The following is a 17,727-nucleotide window of genomic DNA, read 5'->3' as shown; positions in this document are numbered from 1 at the left end:
AAAACCTGGTAGTAGCTGGTATGAATGAATTCAGGCCTATTTGTCCCCAACATCCGTACCAGCTGGTGAAGTTAAAAGTCAGAATACTTAAAACAAATGTTTTATTTAACATTGACATGATGATAGAGACAATTTAAAAATGTCTTAAACGATGATGGAAATACAAGCCCTGTTGACCCTTTTCATAATTATGTCAGACTGACCTAATGTATTCGTGGTAGAGAGTGTCTCAGGCACCTAGCAAATTAACAAGTGGGACTGTTTATCAAAACAATGCACATTAAATTTGTTGATAAATTGAAGGATGACAGATTTTTTTGTACCAGTTATTAGCATGATTAGGCAGTCATATACCCTTTAACACTGCGGCATTTTCTGTAAAAAGATCTGTAATATACAGACAATAAAATACAAAATATGGAATGCCATGTAAGATTTCCTTGGTATGTGGCCAGGATTTTGTAGATTTTTGTAATGGCATATTGGAGCGGTACTGTTAGCACGGTTATAGAACTGCGAGTGTGATACCATTACTGCTTTACATAGACATGGCATCTGAACACTTAAGTTTCATTTTACATCTGTAGTAGACTCACAGATCATCAATATGTCATATGCTTGTCATCCCATGCATGTAGACTTTGTGAGAAGCCATGTTGACAGAGGCTGACACAATAACCACCTGAATAGTCAGCTTGGCTACAGATGTTAGATACATAAAACATGTTGTCACAGACTTACGGTGCTATCACATATCAGCAGTGTCAGCCATGAATAGTTAGACAACAGCTAAACAGGTACCATGGGTGACAGCCCTGAATAGACAGACAACAGTTTAACACAGGCACCATGGGTCAGCCATGAATAGACAGACAACAGTTTAACACAGGCACCATGGGTCAGCCATGAATAGACAGACGACAGTTTAACACAGGCACCATGGGTCAGTCGTGAATAGTCAGATACCAGTCTAACACAGGCACCATGGGTCAGCCATGAATAGACAGATACCAGTCTAACACAGGCACCATGGGTCAGCCATGAATAGACAGACGACAGTTTAACACAGGCACCATGGGTGACAGCCATGAATAGACAGACAACAGTTTAACACAGGCACCATGGGTCAGCCATGAATAGACAGACGACAGTTTAACACAGGCACCATGGGTCAGCCATGAATAGTCAGATACCAGTCTAACACAGGCACCATGGGTCAGCCATGAATAGACAGACGACAGTTTAACACAGGCACCATGGGTCAGCCATAAATAGACAGACAACAGTTTAACACAGGCACCATGGGTCAGCCATGAATAGACAGACAACAGTTTAACACAGGCACCATGGGTCAGCCATGAATAGACAGACGACAGTTTAACACAGGCACCATGGGTCAGTCATGAATAGTCAGATACCAGTCTAACACAGGCACCATTGGTCACCCACAAAGAGTTGGACAACAGTCTAACACAGGCACCATGGGTCAGCCATGAATAGTCAGACAACAGTCTAACACAGGCACCATGGGTCAGTCGTGAATAGTCAGATACCAGTCTAACACAGGCACCATTGGTCAGTCATGAATAGTCAGATACCAGTCTAACACAGGCACCATTGGTCAGCCATGAATAGTCAGATACCAGTCTAACACAGGCACCATGGGTCAGCCATGAATAGTCAGACAACAGTTTAACACAGGCAACCCTGGGTCAGTCATGAATAGTCAGATACCAGTCTAACACAGGCACCATTGGTCACCCACAAAGAGTTGGACAACAGTCTAACACAGGCACCTTGGTCAGCCATGAATAGTCAGACAACAGTCTAACACAGGCACCATGGGTCAGTCGTGAATAGCTGGACCACAGCTCAACACAGGTCTGGTGTTAAACTGTCTGGGGGTCCAGACTTGATCATTCACAGGCCACCATCACAAAGCTGGAATACTGCAGTGTGCTGCATTAAACAACAACAACAACAACAACAACAACAACAACAACAACAAATAGCCTCAAGCCCAACCAATCATAATTTCAAACATATAACTTCCTGTAGCTTGAGTCATGCTAACAAAATCAAACCATGATCTAAGGTGAAAATGTCAATTTCACAAATAAATTATTGATACCGGTATTCAAATAAATTTTTCACACACTGAACACCAACAGTTACCATGGTTACCCACAGAGAAGTTTTCCAAGGCCCCGTTCCACCAAGCTATCGTAGCAAAGTTAAGGTATGGGTTTACGATCATCTTTGTGGAACAGGGCCAAAAAGGGGACAAATTCCTTATTGACATCACATGGACCCCAGTTCCCATCAACAACTACATGTCCTTGTTATCAAGACTGGACAACCACCAGACCATTTATCATGACCTTGATTTGGGCGTATAATGTGGTCAATTACATGGTCAACAGCACTTTGACCATGTTGACATATTTCCTCTGGGCATACTTTGCAGTGGGACAATAGCCAATGTCCAGTGCTGGGTCATGAGAGAGACTGGGATGGGTTGATTCAAGGGAACGATTCGGAATAGCATTGTTGCCAGTGCTAATTCACATGATTTAGGAGGACATTTAAAACAGATTTGTTTCAGGGAACCTGCTTCACACAGCAAACAGCACTGATTTTGAAGCTTTTTGACAGTTGTAACATGTTTAATTATCTTGATTAAAATTAAATTCATTTTCATACTGACCATTTCACTGACATAGTTTCATATTGATTCCAGATCAAAGACATGATGACAAAACAGACATCTCATCAAATTACACTGTTCGTTTATGATGGGAACCAGTGGGATATAACGAGTACACAACTAAACATTGTGTATTTTCCTCCTGTCTGTGTATTCAGGAAAACATCTTCACCAGTGTTGACGATAGACTAACACTTAGTCAATGGAAACATGTCTTTAAAATAATCTTTTGTAAATTCTTCAAAAGCACCTTTCCTCTTCTGCTGTTTTCATATCAAGCAAACAAGACTTGGTTAGTCTGATCTAGACTTGCCTAGGCTTTTAGATAAAAAATACCTAAAAAATATAAATTCCACAGTCATGGTGCAGGACTGTGTTGGGTAATGTGGAGATAATTAAGGATGTGGAGACAACTGGCGGTTTAACATGTTTAAGGTTACCACTGAGTACTTCATGTTAGGTACTGATAGCTAAGGCACTTACGCAGACATTTTTGGAAACATTCATTTACTGGGAGCCTTGAGAAATGTTGAGTGACTTTTGGAACATTTCAGACAAGGATGACCTGTATAAAATTGCTGCTCAAACAATCACCTTTCTTTGATTGTTAACCTAGATACACAATATTCAATACTTCCGAAACTACAGTAAACTATGTTTATAACAAACATGCAAAAAGAACTGACGGGTATAATAACAAACGTATTGTTTGGTCCTGACCATTTGTTATACATATGCTGTACATATGCTGATGACAAACTACAGTTATAGCATGTATAACAAACTAAAATTAGTGGTCCCTTTGAGTTCGATATAACTAGTAGTGGGACAATACACTGATGAATCGGTGGATCCCAACTTTTTACTTCTGGATACAAGTATCAATCACAATCGCACACAAAGTAAAAAGTATTGATTCTTACCTTAAATGTATGCTTTGATATGTTACACAAAACACTAATTACTAGTGAAAATGAATAGAAAAAACGTAATTATTTTCATCCATTGCGCCATACTTGACACTGCCAACTATAAATCGTTAGTGTGCCGGGTATTTGGCCATCCTGTCTATGAAAAACATGGCTCATGCACCATGTATCATGATACGTATTGGATCACACAGTTGGTGTATCATCCCAGCCCTAGTTAAAACCGTAGTTTACAGTAACTGTTTATCATGATTGATATTACATGGTTCTATTCGTTCACACTTCACGTTTGTTTATTTGGGTTTTGTTTGTTGTTTAACATGTTTAACGCCGCACTCAGCAATATTCCACCTATATGACAACGGTCTGGAAATAATCGAGTCTGGACCAGACAATCCAGTGATTAATATCATGAGCATCAATCCACTCAAATGGGATCGATGACATACATCAACCAAGTCAGAGAGCCTAACCACCGGATCCCGTTAGTCGCCTGTTACGACAAGCATAGTCGCCTTTTACGGCAAGCATGGGTTGCTGAAGACCTATTCTACCCCGCATTTTGACAGGTCTCACACCTCACACGATTGTGATGGCAGCGTTGTTCAAAGCCATCAAATCAAGACAATACATTCAGGGCTCGATTTAAGGAACTTGATCTAACTTGCACCAGGTGCATGTTGGCATAAAAACCTAGCTGCACACGACAAAACCAGGTTGCACTCTGGACCCATACATTCAACAAAGTTAAAAAATAGGCCAGTCTGCTGCCAGTGTCACATAAAGGAATGCTGTCAAACTTAATAGGAACATGTGTACATAATCTTGGAAGTAACCACAGTTTGATGACATCAAACCTAAGAAAGCATGACAAATTACACCTAAAATTGGGATCAGTGATGTAATAAGGTAAATATGCCTTAGAGGTATTGAGAGTGTACACACCCTATACATACTAACTCCAGACATACAGTATAAAGAGATGTTTGGGGTTTTGTCCCTTGAATGTTTGTTCAACAAGAGTGGAATCGATTGTGAACATGCAACATTGCTGCAACACATCAGTTTGAGGTGGATCATGGCATCCATGAGGTCTTCTATGATATTTGAATCTAGGAACCCTAAATATCCTAGTTTTAACAATGGGGTTATGACAAGGGCCCCCTGACTTTCATCACGTTCATGTGTATTTCAAACACTGATAACCATCATGCCCACAGGTATTTATAGTCCTATGCCTCATTTAAAAGGTAAAGCCACTCCTACAGTTGACAAAGTACAATTAGGTCACATGCCTTGTTACCTTATACCTGTCAACAGGGTGAAGACAAACTCATGTCACGCTCCACTGACCATGCTGACTACAGTCTGACGCCATAGCTATTACAACTTGAACATGATGAAAAGATGTAATAAAATAGACCAGCATGAATACAACTAACTTGTGTTACCATCATGATGTTGAAAACATTAAATCGGCATTTCTTTGACAGGGTTTGGACTTGAATGGAAAAAGGTGTGCAATATAAGTAGTAGACAGATAGCAGTCCACAGGAAACTAGGTTGGTTAATGACAGATTAAAATGTGCCAGACCAATAATGGTTATGACAGTTTTTCGTGCTAATCTGACAATAATTTTCATTTACGGTCACACAATAAGTATTAAGAGTACAAGGGTAAACATCTTTTGCAGAACTAGAGGGTACCCGATCATCACTATAATCTATTCAACACTCATTCAATGTAAGTTGAGGTGAAAATAGAAAATAATTTGTGTGTTTCAATTTGACAGGTAGAGGTCGATTATGGATGTACCAAAACAGAAACAAACGTGATTTGGGCCTATATAGGCCTATATATCATTTGACTTTTGGTTTTTTTATATAAGTATTGTGTCAAATGTCTGCGACATACAAAAACTACTCTATTTCCCCATAATGAAATCAACTGACATGGATGAAACGTAGATACGGGTGTAGATAAACATCAGTTCTTGTTTTTACATGGAAAATATTTCAAGAATGTCTTTTAAACTTACCTTCGTTTGTGAACAAACTCCAAAGCTTTGAGAACAAAATACCCATTTTGAGCAGTCTGTTGTATACTACAAAGTCACTAAAACCAGTTTAAGAAACGAAAACTGCCTCCAGTCATCTACAATACATGCTTCTGGTTCCTGGTCCACAAAATCATGTCTAGAAAACCCGGGGACTTCTCGGTTTGACAATAAATAAACTTGCGTAAATTCCACTTGCTGTTGACACGAGCTACCGGAAGTGGACTAATTGACAGATGGGCATGCGTTAGTCATGTGTTCTAGCTTCCTAGCAGCTGTCTACGTGATATAGTTATGACCTGCGCCTTCAGCTGGTTTTGCGTAATATTACAGCGATTAATGCTTCTTAACGTTTAATGTACGAGTTGACCAACGGAATTATAGAGTAGACCCGCTCCTACCCCTCTAGGAGTAGTCATCGTGATTACGAGATCAGGCACTGTGTCAACATGTCACCCAACTTGCCTGACGAAAAAGGCTAGTCTGTCTTACAGAACTTGATACAAATATATGAAATACATGTACATCCCATGCAAGTCTATAATGTTTGGCAAGTCTAGATTTCTGTAGTATTGATATCAGTATTCTGAAAATGAAGAGAGTCTCTGGGCTACTTTTTATTAACATTTTATTAAGATAATTTAACAACTATTTTTTTCTGTACGATATGTTAATTTCAGAGACTAGATGTTAGTCTAGAAAAAGGCCATTGTCTCCAGTTGTAATAAGTGAGTGAATATGCGGGGTGGTGTTAACGCTGCTTTTGAACAGACTTACTTACATCAGGGCGCGCCAGCTTGGTACGGGAGGAAGCGACACAGGTCTTAGATACCTATGTGGTGAAACTCACGAGAAGAGGGTATGGTGCTGACTAACCTAGAACCATATACAAGCAGGGCGATTTCGAACTCACATACCGTATTCGACGTAATAAGCGCCCGGGGCGCTCTCAAAATTAGAAATAGGGGGCTCTTATTAGAATATTATTTTGGTGACAAAAACAGAGTTGAAAGATAAATTTCGTTGTTTATGCTGACAGCTTGAAATGTTTATGTACGACAGATATATTTTTCCAGATTTTAATTGCCCATAAATAAGGGTGCATATAACACACATGTGCGTATTATACCGAATAAATAAGTCTTGTGTACATTGATCAATCGGAAGGGATGCAAATTGGGCTTGTTCACTAGCCAATATATCAGCAAATATCGCCGTGGGCGCTTATTAGAACGGGGCGCTTATTACGTCGAATACGGTATATAGATTTCTGGCACGCATAAGGAACGCAACTCTTTGCGGCCACCCGTAACCCTGCATTGATAGTTTAACATGAATACCCCACTCAGACACAGTATACTGACTCCGAGCCGACCAGTCCTTGTTTTAGCCCCTTTGTGCCGAGCGCCAGACGAGCGCCATCATTTAACGTCTTTTGGTATGACGCGGCCGGGGATCGAACCCTGGACCTTCCGCGCTCCGGGCGGACGCCCTACCACTATACCACGGAGGCGGTCTAATACTAATAAATATAAAACAAATATAGCCTTGTGTAGATAAGAAACTATTAGTCTTGTAGCTTATTATAGCCAATATTGTCGTATAAGTCAACTAAACTAATGTAGAACTGGTCATGTATTATGTGTAGGTGAGTGAGATTGGTCTTAGGGCTGCATCACATTTAGCTGATCCATCCATATATTGTTCAAGTTTATTATTTTTTTAATTTGATTAAACAGAACTGTGTCAATTTATCATGCCCATCCCCAACATATAGTTGTGATAAATTATATAAATATATGAATTATATAATCTTAAATTTCCATCACATCACCCAGCGTTGTTCTTCCTGTTTTTTTGGGACAATTTGGGGCCGTTTTGGCAGGTACTCATTCATTTTGAACAGCACCTCTTTCTCCGACGAGATACGGCGGGCTGGGATCCTGTCTACTTACACGAGCAAAGGGGTTAAGCGAACCAACAGTGGAACCAGTTAAGACGGGTCAGCTACCTCCCTCAGCCATGGACACTTATTAGTAACCTATATTAAGGGTATCAAATAATTTATATTAAGATACATTTTATTAAGATAATTTAACAACTATTTTTTTCTGTACGATATGTTAATTTCAGAGACTAGATGTTAGTCTAGAAAAAGGCCATTGTCTCCAGTTGTAATAAGTGAGTGAATATGCGGGGTGGTGTTAACGCTGCTTTTGAACAGACTTACTTACATCAGGGCGCGCCAGCTTGGTACGGGAGGAAGCGACACAGGTCTTAGATACCTATGTGGTGAAACTCACGAGAAGAGGGTATGGTGCTGACTAACCTAGAACCATATACAAGCAGGGCGATTTCGAACTCACATACCGTATTCGACGTAATAAGCGCCCGGGGCGCTCTCAAAATTAGAAATAGGGGGCTCTTATTAGAATATTATTTTGGTGACAAAAACAGAGTTGAAAGATAAATTTCGTTGTTTATGCTGACAGCTTGAAATGTTTATGTACGACAGATATATTTTTCCAGATTTTAATTGCCCATAAATAAGGGTGCATATAACACACATGTGCGTATTATACCGAATAAATAAATCTTGTGTACATTGATCAATCGGAAGGGATGCAAATTGGGCTTGTTCACTAGCCAAAAAAAAGGAATGCGTGGTTTTGCAATATATGTCTCATTTCCAACAGCGAATATACAATCGCAAGAAGGAGTTCCCCTTTTTCTATCCTAATCACTACGTAGAAAATGACATTACTATTACGGTTCTTATATGAATAGAGTAATTTCAAAAATACCCCAAATCTAACAAATATTATTGAAGTATCGGCTGACACCTTATGTTTAAAATATACACTAATGGTTGTTGGTTGGGAAATAGTATTTTACAATACTTCCGGTTTACATCACTTCCTCATTGACTTCCTGCACATGGCAAAATGAAAACAAGTCTGTACGTTTACCGATAAACGTTTGACGATATGGAAGGAAATCTCAGTGTGTATCCCTTTGACGTTATGTTAGTAAATTAGGCAAGAGGTACGTCTACCGCCGCGCGAATTAGTTCACGCTTAGCTGATCCCGTCAACTGATGCCGTGATGGGGTGACGAGCCGATCGACCGATCCGCGACGCAGTCTTTTGAATCGGCTTCACGTCTTGCCCCTCACGGCTCTCTGACTGACGACTGGACTAGTCAGTCGGGCACAGCATCGTTGAGAAAACGTTTATTTATGTTTATCTACATTACCGGAGAAGCACTTTTGTCAGATTTTAAGTAGGAGGACTGATTTCCCTTTGCCACCTTAAAGGGGCACTGATCTATAGCAATTCCCCGGGACTGGTTGTTGCCTTTGTTATTGTTTTTCCCCGTGAGTACCCGGATGATATAGCAGAAACCTAGACTAGTTCGCGACCTGTGCTGCACCATACGTAAGCGCATTTGTCACTTTTATTGATAGTATAAGGGCGTATGGTCCTATTCATCAACAAAATAAAATACAGTTTTGGAAATAATATGGAAACGTAGGTATCTTTGTGGGTAGCATCGGTAATGGTGACGAAGTTTTGATTAGTCACTTGCTTGCTAATTGTGCGATTTTCGTTTACACTAATTTGGCTTGCAACACAAAGTAAATATTTCTCCTGAGCATTGCTTACTTTATCGTATTTATATTTTTACAGTCAAAATGTGTAAAATTTTCACTTAGGAAATTTATTATTCGTCTGAATATTCAGTTATTATTAAATGAAAAATATGTCCATCTGTATTATTATGACAACGAATTCCAAACATTCTTATGTTTAATATCATCACCAAGAGACTGTAAATGTTACGATGAAAAGTACATTTCTATATTGTTTGGCTTCTAATCCTACATAATAATCTGTTGTGATGTTTTTAGGCCCTTTTGATCGTCTAAGTCAATTTTAGTCAATCTGTTAACAGAAAGAAAATGGTTAAAGAAATTGACAGATTTTTCAGTCAAACTGACTGAAATATTTACACATTTTATAAATTGCCAGAGAGAATCACATTTTACAAATTGACTGTATAATACAAAGGAAAAGACTTGTGAAAACAACGTCTATCGCGCATCGAAGATATTCCCAACCAAGACGTAGAGGAACAAGAATGAATCTGTCAAATGCTACTGCAAATGAAGGAAAACAAAATGCGAATATCATAATTACAACCTACCAAATTTATGTGTATAATTTTAAGCAGCTTCCTTGTTCGAGGAATGTGTCCTTGAATATCCACACAAAGGAACAATATCCCACACGTCTGCAGCTGTACAAAGAAACTTATTCGATGTCGAGTGTCTCTGTAACAATCAAATATTTTAAAATATATATATCATTTCGGGAGATTATAACCCGTGTTTGTTTCTCAACTGATCACTTAGATTGTTTCAGGTGTTTCACATAGGTGTCAAGTCTCAAAGGTCGGCTGAGAAAGCCCACGTCACAGCTATTTTCATAACGTCCACGGTTCCTAAAAAATCCATTGTGTTAGATAACAATGAGCAATTAATCAATGTATTATCAGTTAACCCTTTGAACAAAGTATTTTGTTTTTACATCGACACTTCACGCCATGATATGAATGTATTCCCTTTGTTTTAGTAAACCTAGACATGTGTACACTCACTTTTGACATATCCACCGTGCAAGATAACAGTTATTAATCAATCAGTGTATTTTCTGTTAACCCTTTGATGAACCTTTTTGACGAACGATCCGTTGATTTACCAAAAAAAGTAAATCAACTGACCATTCATCTCTTGCAGGGCTGCCACGTGCATATTACATAACACACATTTCACTTCAAACCTGGATTTAGATTGAATAATTACCCCAGACACAATAAATGCCAAATGGATCCTTCGTCAGGTATTCTGAGTGGTGCTACCACTAATGATACCTGTAATAAATTCATTAACTGAGCATCAAGTGAATGACGACAAATACACAAGTGTAGGGTTATACCAGAAAACGTGGATGACAAGAAGAGAGTAGCAATCGTATTATCGACGCAATCCGAAATCCGGAAATGCTTTCACTGTATGGATGTTTTTTTTATTATTAAACTATAACAATCAAGGGTATTTCTTTTTGTCTGTTTGTCTAGGCTGAAGAAATTAATTAACATGCGCCTTTGTCGAAATCTTTATAGATCACGGTTAACCAATCAGTGTTCAAAAATGGGTAAAACAAATATTGTCTCCAAGTTTATTTAGCTATCCTTGCAGACAGTAGCCCAGTCTCTGGTCACGCTCAGTTGCGTTGCGTATCATCCGGGTACTCACGGGTAAAAAACAATAACAAAGGCAACAACCAGTCCCGGGGAATGCTTTAGATCAGTGCCCCTTTAAAGGTTGGCAGGTCTAATCGAGTTAATTTAATTTGCCAAAGATAAACCAGGGCGCATTCACAAATACCATGAATACTTAGTTAGTGCTTGTTTAGCTAGTGATCAGTGTCAAAGAGTGTTTGTTCCTGTACTGAAAATGTCCCTTTGTTCTTTTTGTTTCTCTGCGAATTTTTCCCATGTAACAGTTTTTTAAAAGAATGTTTATTTCCCAACTGGGAATTTTGTTTCCCCAGATTTCTCAAGTGTTTTAGATCCGGTATGAATTTCCTAGTGATAATGTTCCCTAACCCTAAACCAAATACTGTAAACTTACATTTATAACGAACACATTTATAACGAACTGACGGATACAACAAACTATTTCTGGGTCCCGTCCGTTAGCTGTATATGTGCTGTCAAATGCTGATGACGAACTATAACGTTATAACGAATTAAAATTAGTGGTCCCTTTGAGTTCATTATAACTGTAGTTTACTGTATGCAAGTTGATTGCTTTGATTCATTGAAACTTTGTTCCACACGCATGTGCTCAAATGTGACTGGGTCGGAGACATTCACACCGACAATGTTTCCGTGTGGAACTGATCATTGTTGACATCAGCACTCAACTGTGTACCTTTATGCACATGTACGGGGGGCACTTTTTCGGGGAGAAAAACTTGAAACTTGTTAAAATATTGTATGGATTCACCTTAAATAACTTTGGATTAATTAGTTAAAAGAGGTGAGATAGCTCACCCTAACCATGCTAACCCTGACTCACAAGTAAGCCTAATAATTGTAAAGGGGTAACCAGGTTACTTTCATAAACCTGAGGGGGCACGGGTGACCCAGTCATCTAAGGCGCCGCGATTCACTGTGCAGAGTTGCGTCCATTGGCCACGCCACAAACCTATGATTGTGGGTTCGAATCCTGGTTCGCCCTGATTATGTTTCTAGGTTTGTAAGCACCATACCCGTTCTCATGGGTTTCACCGAAGTGGTAAATGTCTGAGACCTGCATCACTTCGGGCTTTCCTCCCACATTAAGCTGACACGCCATGATATAACTGGAATACTGTTAAAAGCGGCGTTAAACCCAACTCACTCACTCACAAACCTGAGGATGAAAAGGGGTGTTTGATCGGGAAGGGGTGCCTTACCTTGTACTGACCAGGAAAGGAGATCCAAGGGCTAAGGATAGGGAAGGGGTAAGTAACATAACCTAACCCTAACACAACTAACCCTTAGGATTGAGAGGCACATTAGATCTGTGAAGTGAGAACCAGCTGGAGCAAATTAGCGGTATAAGCTGCACCTGGTTAGATGAAGTTTTGCCATTGATACAGTGCATGCCAAGGGAAATTGTTCTTTGTTCTCATTGAACAACAAACTTGAATTGTTTGATAGGCATTTCTTAGAAGTTGAGGGGGCACGGGTGGCCCAGTCATCTAAGGCGCCGCGATTCGCTTTGTAGTGTTGCGTCCCTTGTGCATGTCAGAAACCTATGATTGTGGGTCCGAATCCCGGTTTGCCCCAATTATGTTTCTAGGTTTGTCAGCAACATTCCCGTTCTCGTGGGTTTCACCGAAGTGGTAAACGTCGGAGACCTGCATCACTTCAGGCTTTCCTCCCACATTAAGCTGACACACCATGATATAACTGGAATACTGTTAAAAGCTACGTTAAACCCAACTCACTCTTAGAAGTTGATGGATGACAAAATAGACACAATTTATTGATAACAACTTCTTTATTTAACTGTAATGGTGATGTTTCAGTATAGATTCTTATAATATACCATTGCCCTGCTTGACAACAGTGCAAGGATCTGTAGCGAAAGGTTGCCATTACAGTAAAATGAAGAAGTTGTTATCCATAAACTGTGTCTACTGCAACAAACATGAATAATTGACACAGAATCATGAGCTTGATCATAACTTGAGATTCATGTCATGATTAATGTCCAAAACTTGGCTGACTTGGTATTTACCGTACATCAGAGCTCTAGCTGAAATGGCACAGATTTAAAACATTCTTGACCGACAGACAAGGTACCTGACCAAGACTGGAACATTTTCTAGACAAAAATGACAACTTACTTTCATATGTTTGTATGCTATTTTGTATCAATAAAGTTCATCATTAGGTGAATATTTGATATTCTCAACGGTCGTATGTATTTATCTCATAATATGAATTGTTTACCTGGATACAATGACTCTTGCTATGAGCAATAAAACCAGTATATCTGATTTCATTATCATGAAATAAATTAAAACGACCAGTTCCAAATGTAGATAATAAAGACCCTTGAACATTGAAGTTCCATTGAAGGAATATTTGTGTTCTGTGTGGGTCGTCTTTTGTACAAATCAAAATTCTAAATAAAAGTGGTTATAAAAATGAAGCTAAATTGTTTAAGAAAGCCGACATCTGATTGGCTGAAAACCCTACTCATCCTTCATTTAGATTGGACAAAGTTCACTTGGGGTTTACCTGGTGCATCCCACTATGAAGTGGTATTGTTTTGAAGTAAAATATCTAATTGTAATTAGAATGTGTTGTGAGCAAACCTATTGCAATAGTCTTGTACAATGTGGAACGATATATTCAGATAAACTTTGGTCAAAAACTGTATCGTTTGTCCTTGACGAATACAAGTGATCTGAAGGTGCCGTTCCCGACTCCGAGGCAGGCCGAGATAGCTCATGGGACACTCAGTGTTGACGAGGAACCACGTCGGGGAGGAGTCAGACGGACACTCTCTCTGAAGGGGAACATCTTGAATGTGTAAGGCCACTTTATGTATTTGATGGTTTGTTGTCCTTGATAATTATGATTCTCAAGGGTTTCATATCCCCTTTTGTTGAGATAAATCCCAGGGCCTTGTTCCACAAAGCGATCATAGTGCTAGGACTGTCGTAGGTCGGTGTTAAAGTTTGGGAGTTACAATTGTCGTAGCTTTTTGATCACTATGGGAAACAGGGCCCTGGACTATCTGCTACTACAGGGAGAATAAAACATGAGGAGTGCAGCCCCAAGTGGTTTAGTCTCTCTGCAGTGTTTTATTGTACGATAAACAACGACCACAAATCGTTTATTTCTTATATGAGCTATTAACATCACTCAGAGCCTCTTTAAGGATGTTGGTAAAATTTAAAAGCTTTGAAAAATATTCACCCAAATTTTAATAATGATAACTCCCTGAATAGAACCCAACCTCGGAAATGTCAGACAAGTCCATTTTACAAACAGGAGGGTTAAGTTTGATTTATCCTGCATATTCTCATCATCCTCGCATCGATTATCTGTACCTTTTTTCCTGATGATTGTCATTTCACTCCCACTTTTGGATTTGATCAGTCGGCAATTGCGTTTATATCTGTAGCTCAGCTACATCTATTTGGAACAACTCAACAGACACTTCCCTCTCAAAAATAAATGACATCTTCAAGTTGCCCATATTCGAATCACCAGAAAATGACATCATGATAGAACAATGTTTTATTATGAAATAAACCACGTTTCGTTCTTTATTGTTCTCTGCAGGGGGCATGGGTGGCCCAGTCGTCTAAGGTGCCAGAAACCTATGATTAGGGGTTCGAATCCGGGTTCACCCACATTATGTTTCTAGGTTTGTCAGCACCATACCTGTGCTCGTGGGTTTCACCGAAGTGGTAAACGTCTGAGACCTGCATCACTTCGGGCTTTCCTCCCACATTAAGCTGACACGCTATGATGTAACTGGAATACTGTTAAAAGCGACGTTAAATCCAACTCAGTCACTCACACTCACCATTATTGTTCTTTGCCAGTTATTGTGAAGCTATCTAATATAATAGAACACAAGGTGAAGAGCAGGGAACTGTCCTTTATAAAGTTTGTTCCTTCTGCCCTTGGGAAGAGGACCGCCTCCGTGGTCTAGTGGTAGAGCGTCCGCCCAGAGAGTGGAAGGTCCGGGGTCCGGCGCCATACCTAAAGACGTTAAAAGATGGTACTTGTTGTTACCCTGTCTGGCGCTCGGCATGAAGGGGCTAAAACAAGGACTGGTCGGCTCGGAGTCAGTATACTGTGTCTTAGTGGGGTATTCATGTTAAACTGCGGCATGGTATCTCAGTGAGCTAGCACTATAAATCGGCATCAGTCCAGACTAGTACAAGCAGCCACACAAACACACACACGTACATGCACGTCGCTATATAAGTGCAATAATCTTGGACACGACGATAAACCTAATTTCACCTCACCTCAGCTTGGGAAGTGTATAAAATTCAACTATTGGTACAGTGTGGTTTCTGGGAAATCTGATGTATTATCAAATTATTATTTATTCATGATTTTTGTTTTTACATGAGATACCCAGAAACTATATGGTGCATTTGATAAAATATTATTATTAAGTAAAGTAACAGTTCTTTAATCTTTGATAGACACCTTGGATTTTTTATATTCATTTACCTCTGGAATCGTATCAGAAGAAAAAAATTACAATATGTAATTATTATTGTTTCAATTTTTAGTAATTTAGGGTTGGCGGATCTGATATCTAAGTTAAACAAATCTGGTCATCACTGTATGCAATATTGTTGCAGGATGTTCGAGGCGTCGGAGGCAAGGAAACTGCGAGTGAGCGTGAATTCTTTCATGGATCATCTGATCCTAGTGACACAAACTCTTGACATGTTCGGACCTCCCAGCTGAGGAAGAAGAAAGTTTTATGTACAAATTCACATCATCTCTTCACCTACCTATACATCACCTGTGATGAAGCTATCAAGCACAGAAACTGCAGCCTCATCACTGCATACACATCACCTCCAGTGATGAAGAATGCGTGATGTACAGATTGTCTCATCATGTCCAAAAACACAGCGTGATCTCCTGTGATGAAGCTAGCAGCAGTTTCAACATGGGAACTGGTCATTTTTGAAGAGGGGACTCACTTTCTGGTACCAATGTCCAACCTAGGTCACCGTGCTGAAGATAATCTGTGTTCAGAAGAAAAATAAATCTTGCAAATAAATCTTACAAATATGCACAAAATATTCAAAATCCGTTGCATAGCAACATTTCAATAACAAACAGGAGCCTTTTCAGGCTTAATAATTCCCAACATTATCAGGAGCACTGCAGACCTGGATGTATTAATTTTTTCCATGAAACTGAGACATTGTGTCTTTCTAATTAGAATATACATTAGCTGCTAGATATACATCATAAGACATGATTCAGCAGACAAACTGTGTGTTAAACATGTTGAATGACTTGAATCGAACTTCATGGGGCTGCCAGTTTTCCCTGCCAAGTCTCCCTCTAACGGAGGGCTGGGATGAGTCTTCTAAAAACATGCAAGCTCGTGCGAGACCTGAAGTTATTCTGTTTACATATCGACAAATTTGTGTGATTTGGAGGAAAACAAACTATTTGTCATTACAGGCATTGTACTGGCAAGTCCTGTAAATCCGCCATGGTTGGTTGCATATGATTCTGTTTGATTGACGAGTATCTCAAATAAACGAAATTAAGTACTATCAATGTTCGTGATCGAAAATCGAACAACTACACTATAGATAATGATACAAACATGTAATAAAAAAGGGGAAAAGGAAGTGTCCCCATTATGTTAGTCAAGTCTTGTTTATCTGACACTCGTTAATCTGACAATTGTCTTTAGCCGACACTAATGATGGGAACCCATTAAGTCAGTGCTGTTTAGACCCGCTAATCCGACAGTTTTGCACTTCGACTCCAACACACCTGATTTGCAATTAATTACCAAAATCACTAAGTAATCAGTCTCGTTAATCCGACACAGTGATCAGCGAACTGAATGGTCATCAGCCCGCGAGTACACAGCCTGTGTTTTGATGTGAGACGAGTTGGCTGGTAGATGCATATTACAACGGCTGCAGAGATAAACTTGCTTAACAGTAAACAATTAATGCTTTAAATAAAGAAAACAGGATTTATCACATGCTTGGATTATCTCAAAATCAGATACAAGTTCTCACTGTCACTGAGGACATCACATTAGAGATCACGTCAGAACAACCTTTCTCGAACTATCCTGTTTTGTTTATTTAAAGAATTAATAGGTCTAAATAGCACTGTTTAATCGGTTACTATCATTAGTGTCGGATAAAGATTATTGTTGGATTAACGAGTGTCATATTAACGAGACTTGACTGTACATGCATTATGTCATCATCATAATGGCCATTATGTCATTATCATACTGTCCATTTGGGAAAAGGCCCATGAAGATCCGGGGTAGAATTGGTCTTCAGCAACCCATGCTTGCCCTTAAAGGTGACTATGCTTGTCGTAAGAGGCGAGTAATGGGATAGGGTGGTTGATGTGTGGATTGATGCTCATGATGTCAATCACTTGATTGTCTGGTCCAGACTTGATTATTTTGCAGACAGTCGTCATACAGCTGGAATATTGCTGGGTGCAGCGTTAAACAACAAATCAACTAACTAAACTACGATGTATTAAGAGATGAAGTGCTGTGTTTGATATTTATGGACAATATTCATTTATTTGTCAGTTCATCAGTCACTGTAAGTCTCAAAATTTTGAATTTACTTATTTCTGAATTCAGAAACTTGATGAGCTGGTAACATATATTTAATACCTTATTTGAGAGGGAGAGGCTAGTAACCTCCCT

General features: G+C 39.3%; 2 protein-coding genes across 2 annotated transcripts in view; one reads left to right on the top strand and one right to left on the bottom strand.

The window, feature by feature from the left end:
- LOC139470336 (ADP-ribosylation factor-like protein 5B) overlaps nt 1-5,908 on the bottom strand; it is a 38,617-nt gene extending 32,709 nt beyond the window's left edge. The window contains exon 1 of the mRNA XM_071252713.1: nt 5,676-5,908. Within this exon, the coding sequence (XP_071108814.1) occupies nt 5,676-5,721 (46 nt within the window). The 5' untranslated portion in view covers nt 5,722-5,908. The remainder of the gene's footprint in view (nt 1-5,675) is intronic.
- A 2,707-nt stretch (nt 5,909-8,615) lies between these two features.
- Nucleotides 8,616-17,403, top strand: LOC139470078 (EKC/KEOPS complex subunit LAGE3-like). Its single transcript, XM_071252368.1, has 3 exons — nt 8,616-8,700; nt 13,719-13,847; nt 15,650-17,403. The coding sequence occupies exons 1-3, from the start codon at nt 8,681-8,683 to the stop codon at nt 15,756-15,758; spliced, it is 258 nt and encodes an 85-aa protein (XP_071108469.1). The 5' UTR covers nt 8,616-8,680; the 3' UTR covers nt 15,759-17,403.
- Nucleotides 17,404-17,727: the final 324 nt, after the last annotated feature.

The sequence above is a fragment of the Haliotis cracherodii genome, unplaced genomic scaffold (assembly GCF_022045235.1).
Source record: "Haliotis cracherodii isolate W230 unplaced genomic scaffold, xgHalCrac1.p SCAF_20, whole genome shotgun sequence".
Classification (NCBI taxonomy): domain Eukaryota; kingdom Metazoa; phylum Mollusca; class Gastropoda; order Lepetellida; family Haliotidae; genus Haliotis; species Haliotis cracherodii.
This window is presented reverse-complemented; position numbering and strand designations above follow the sequence as displayed.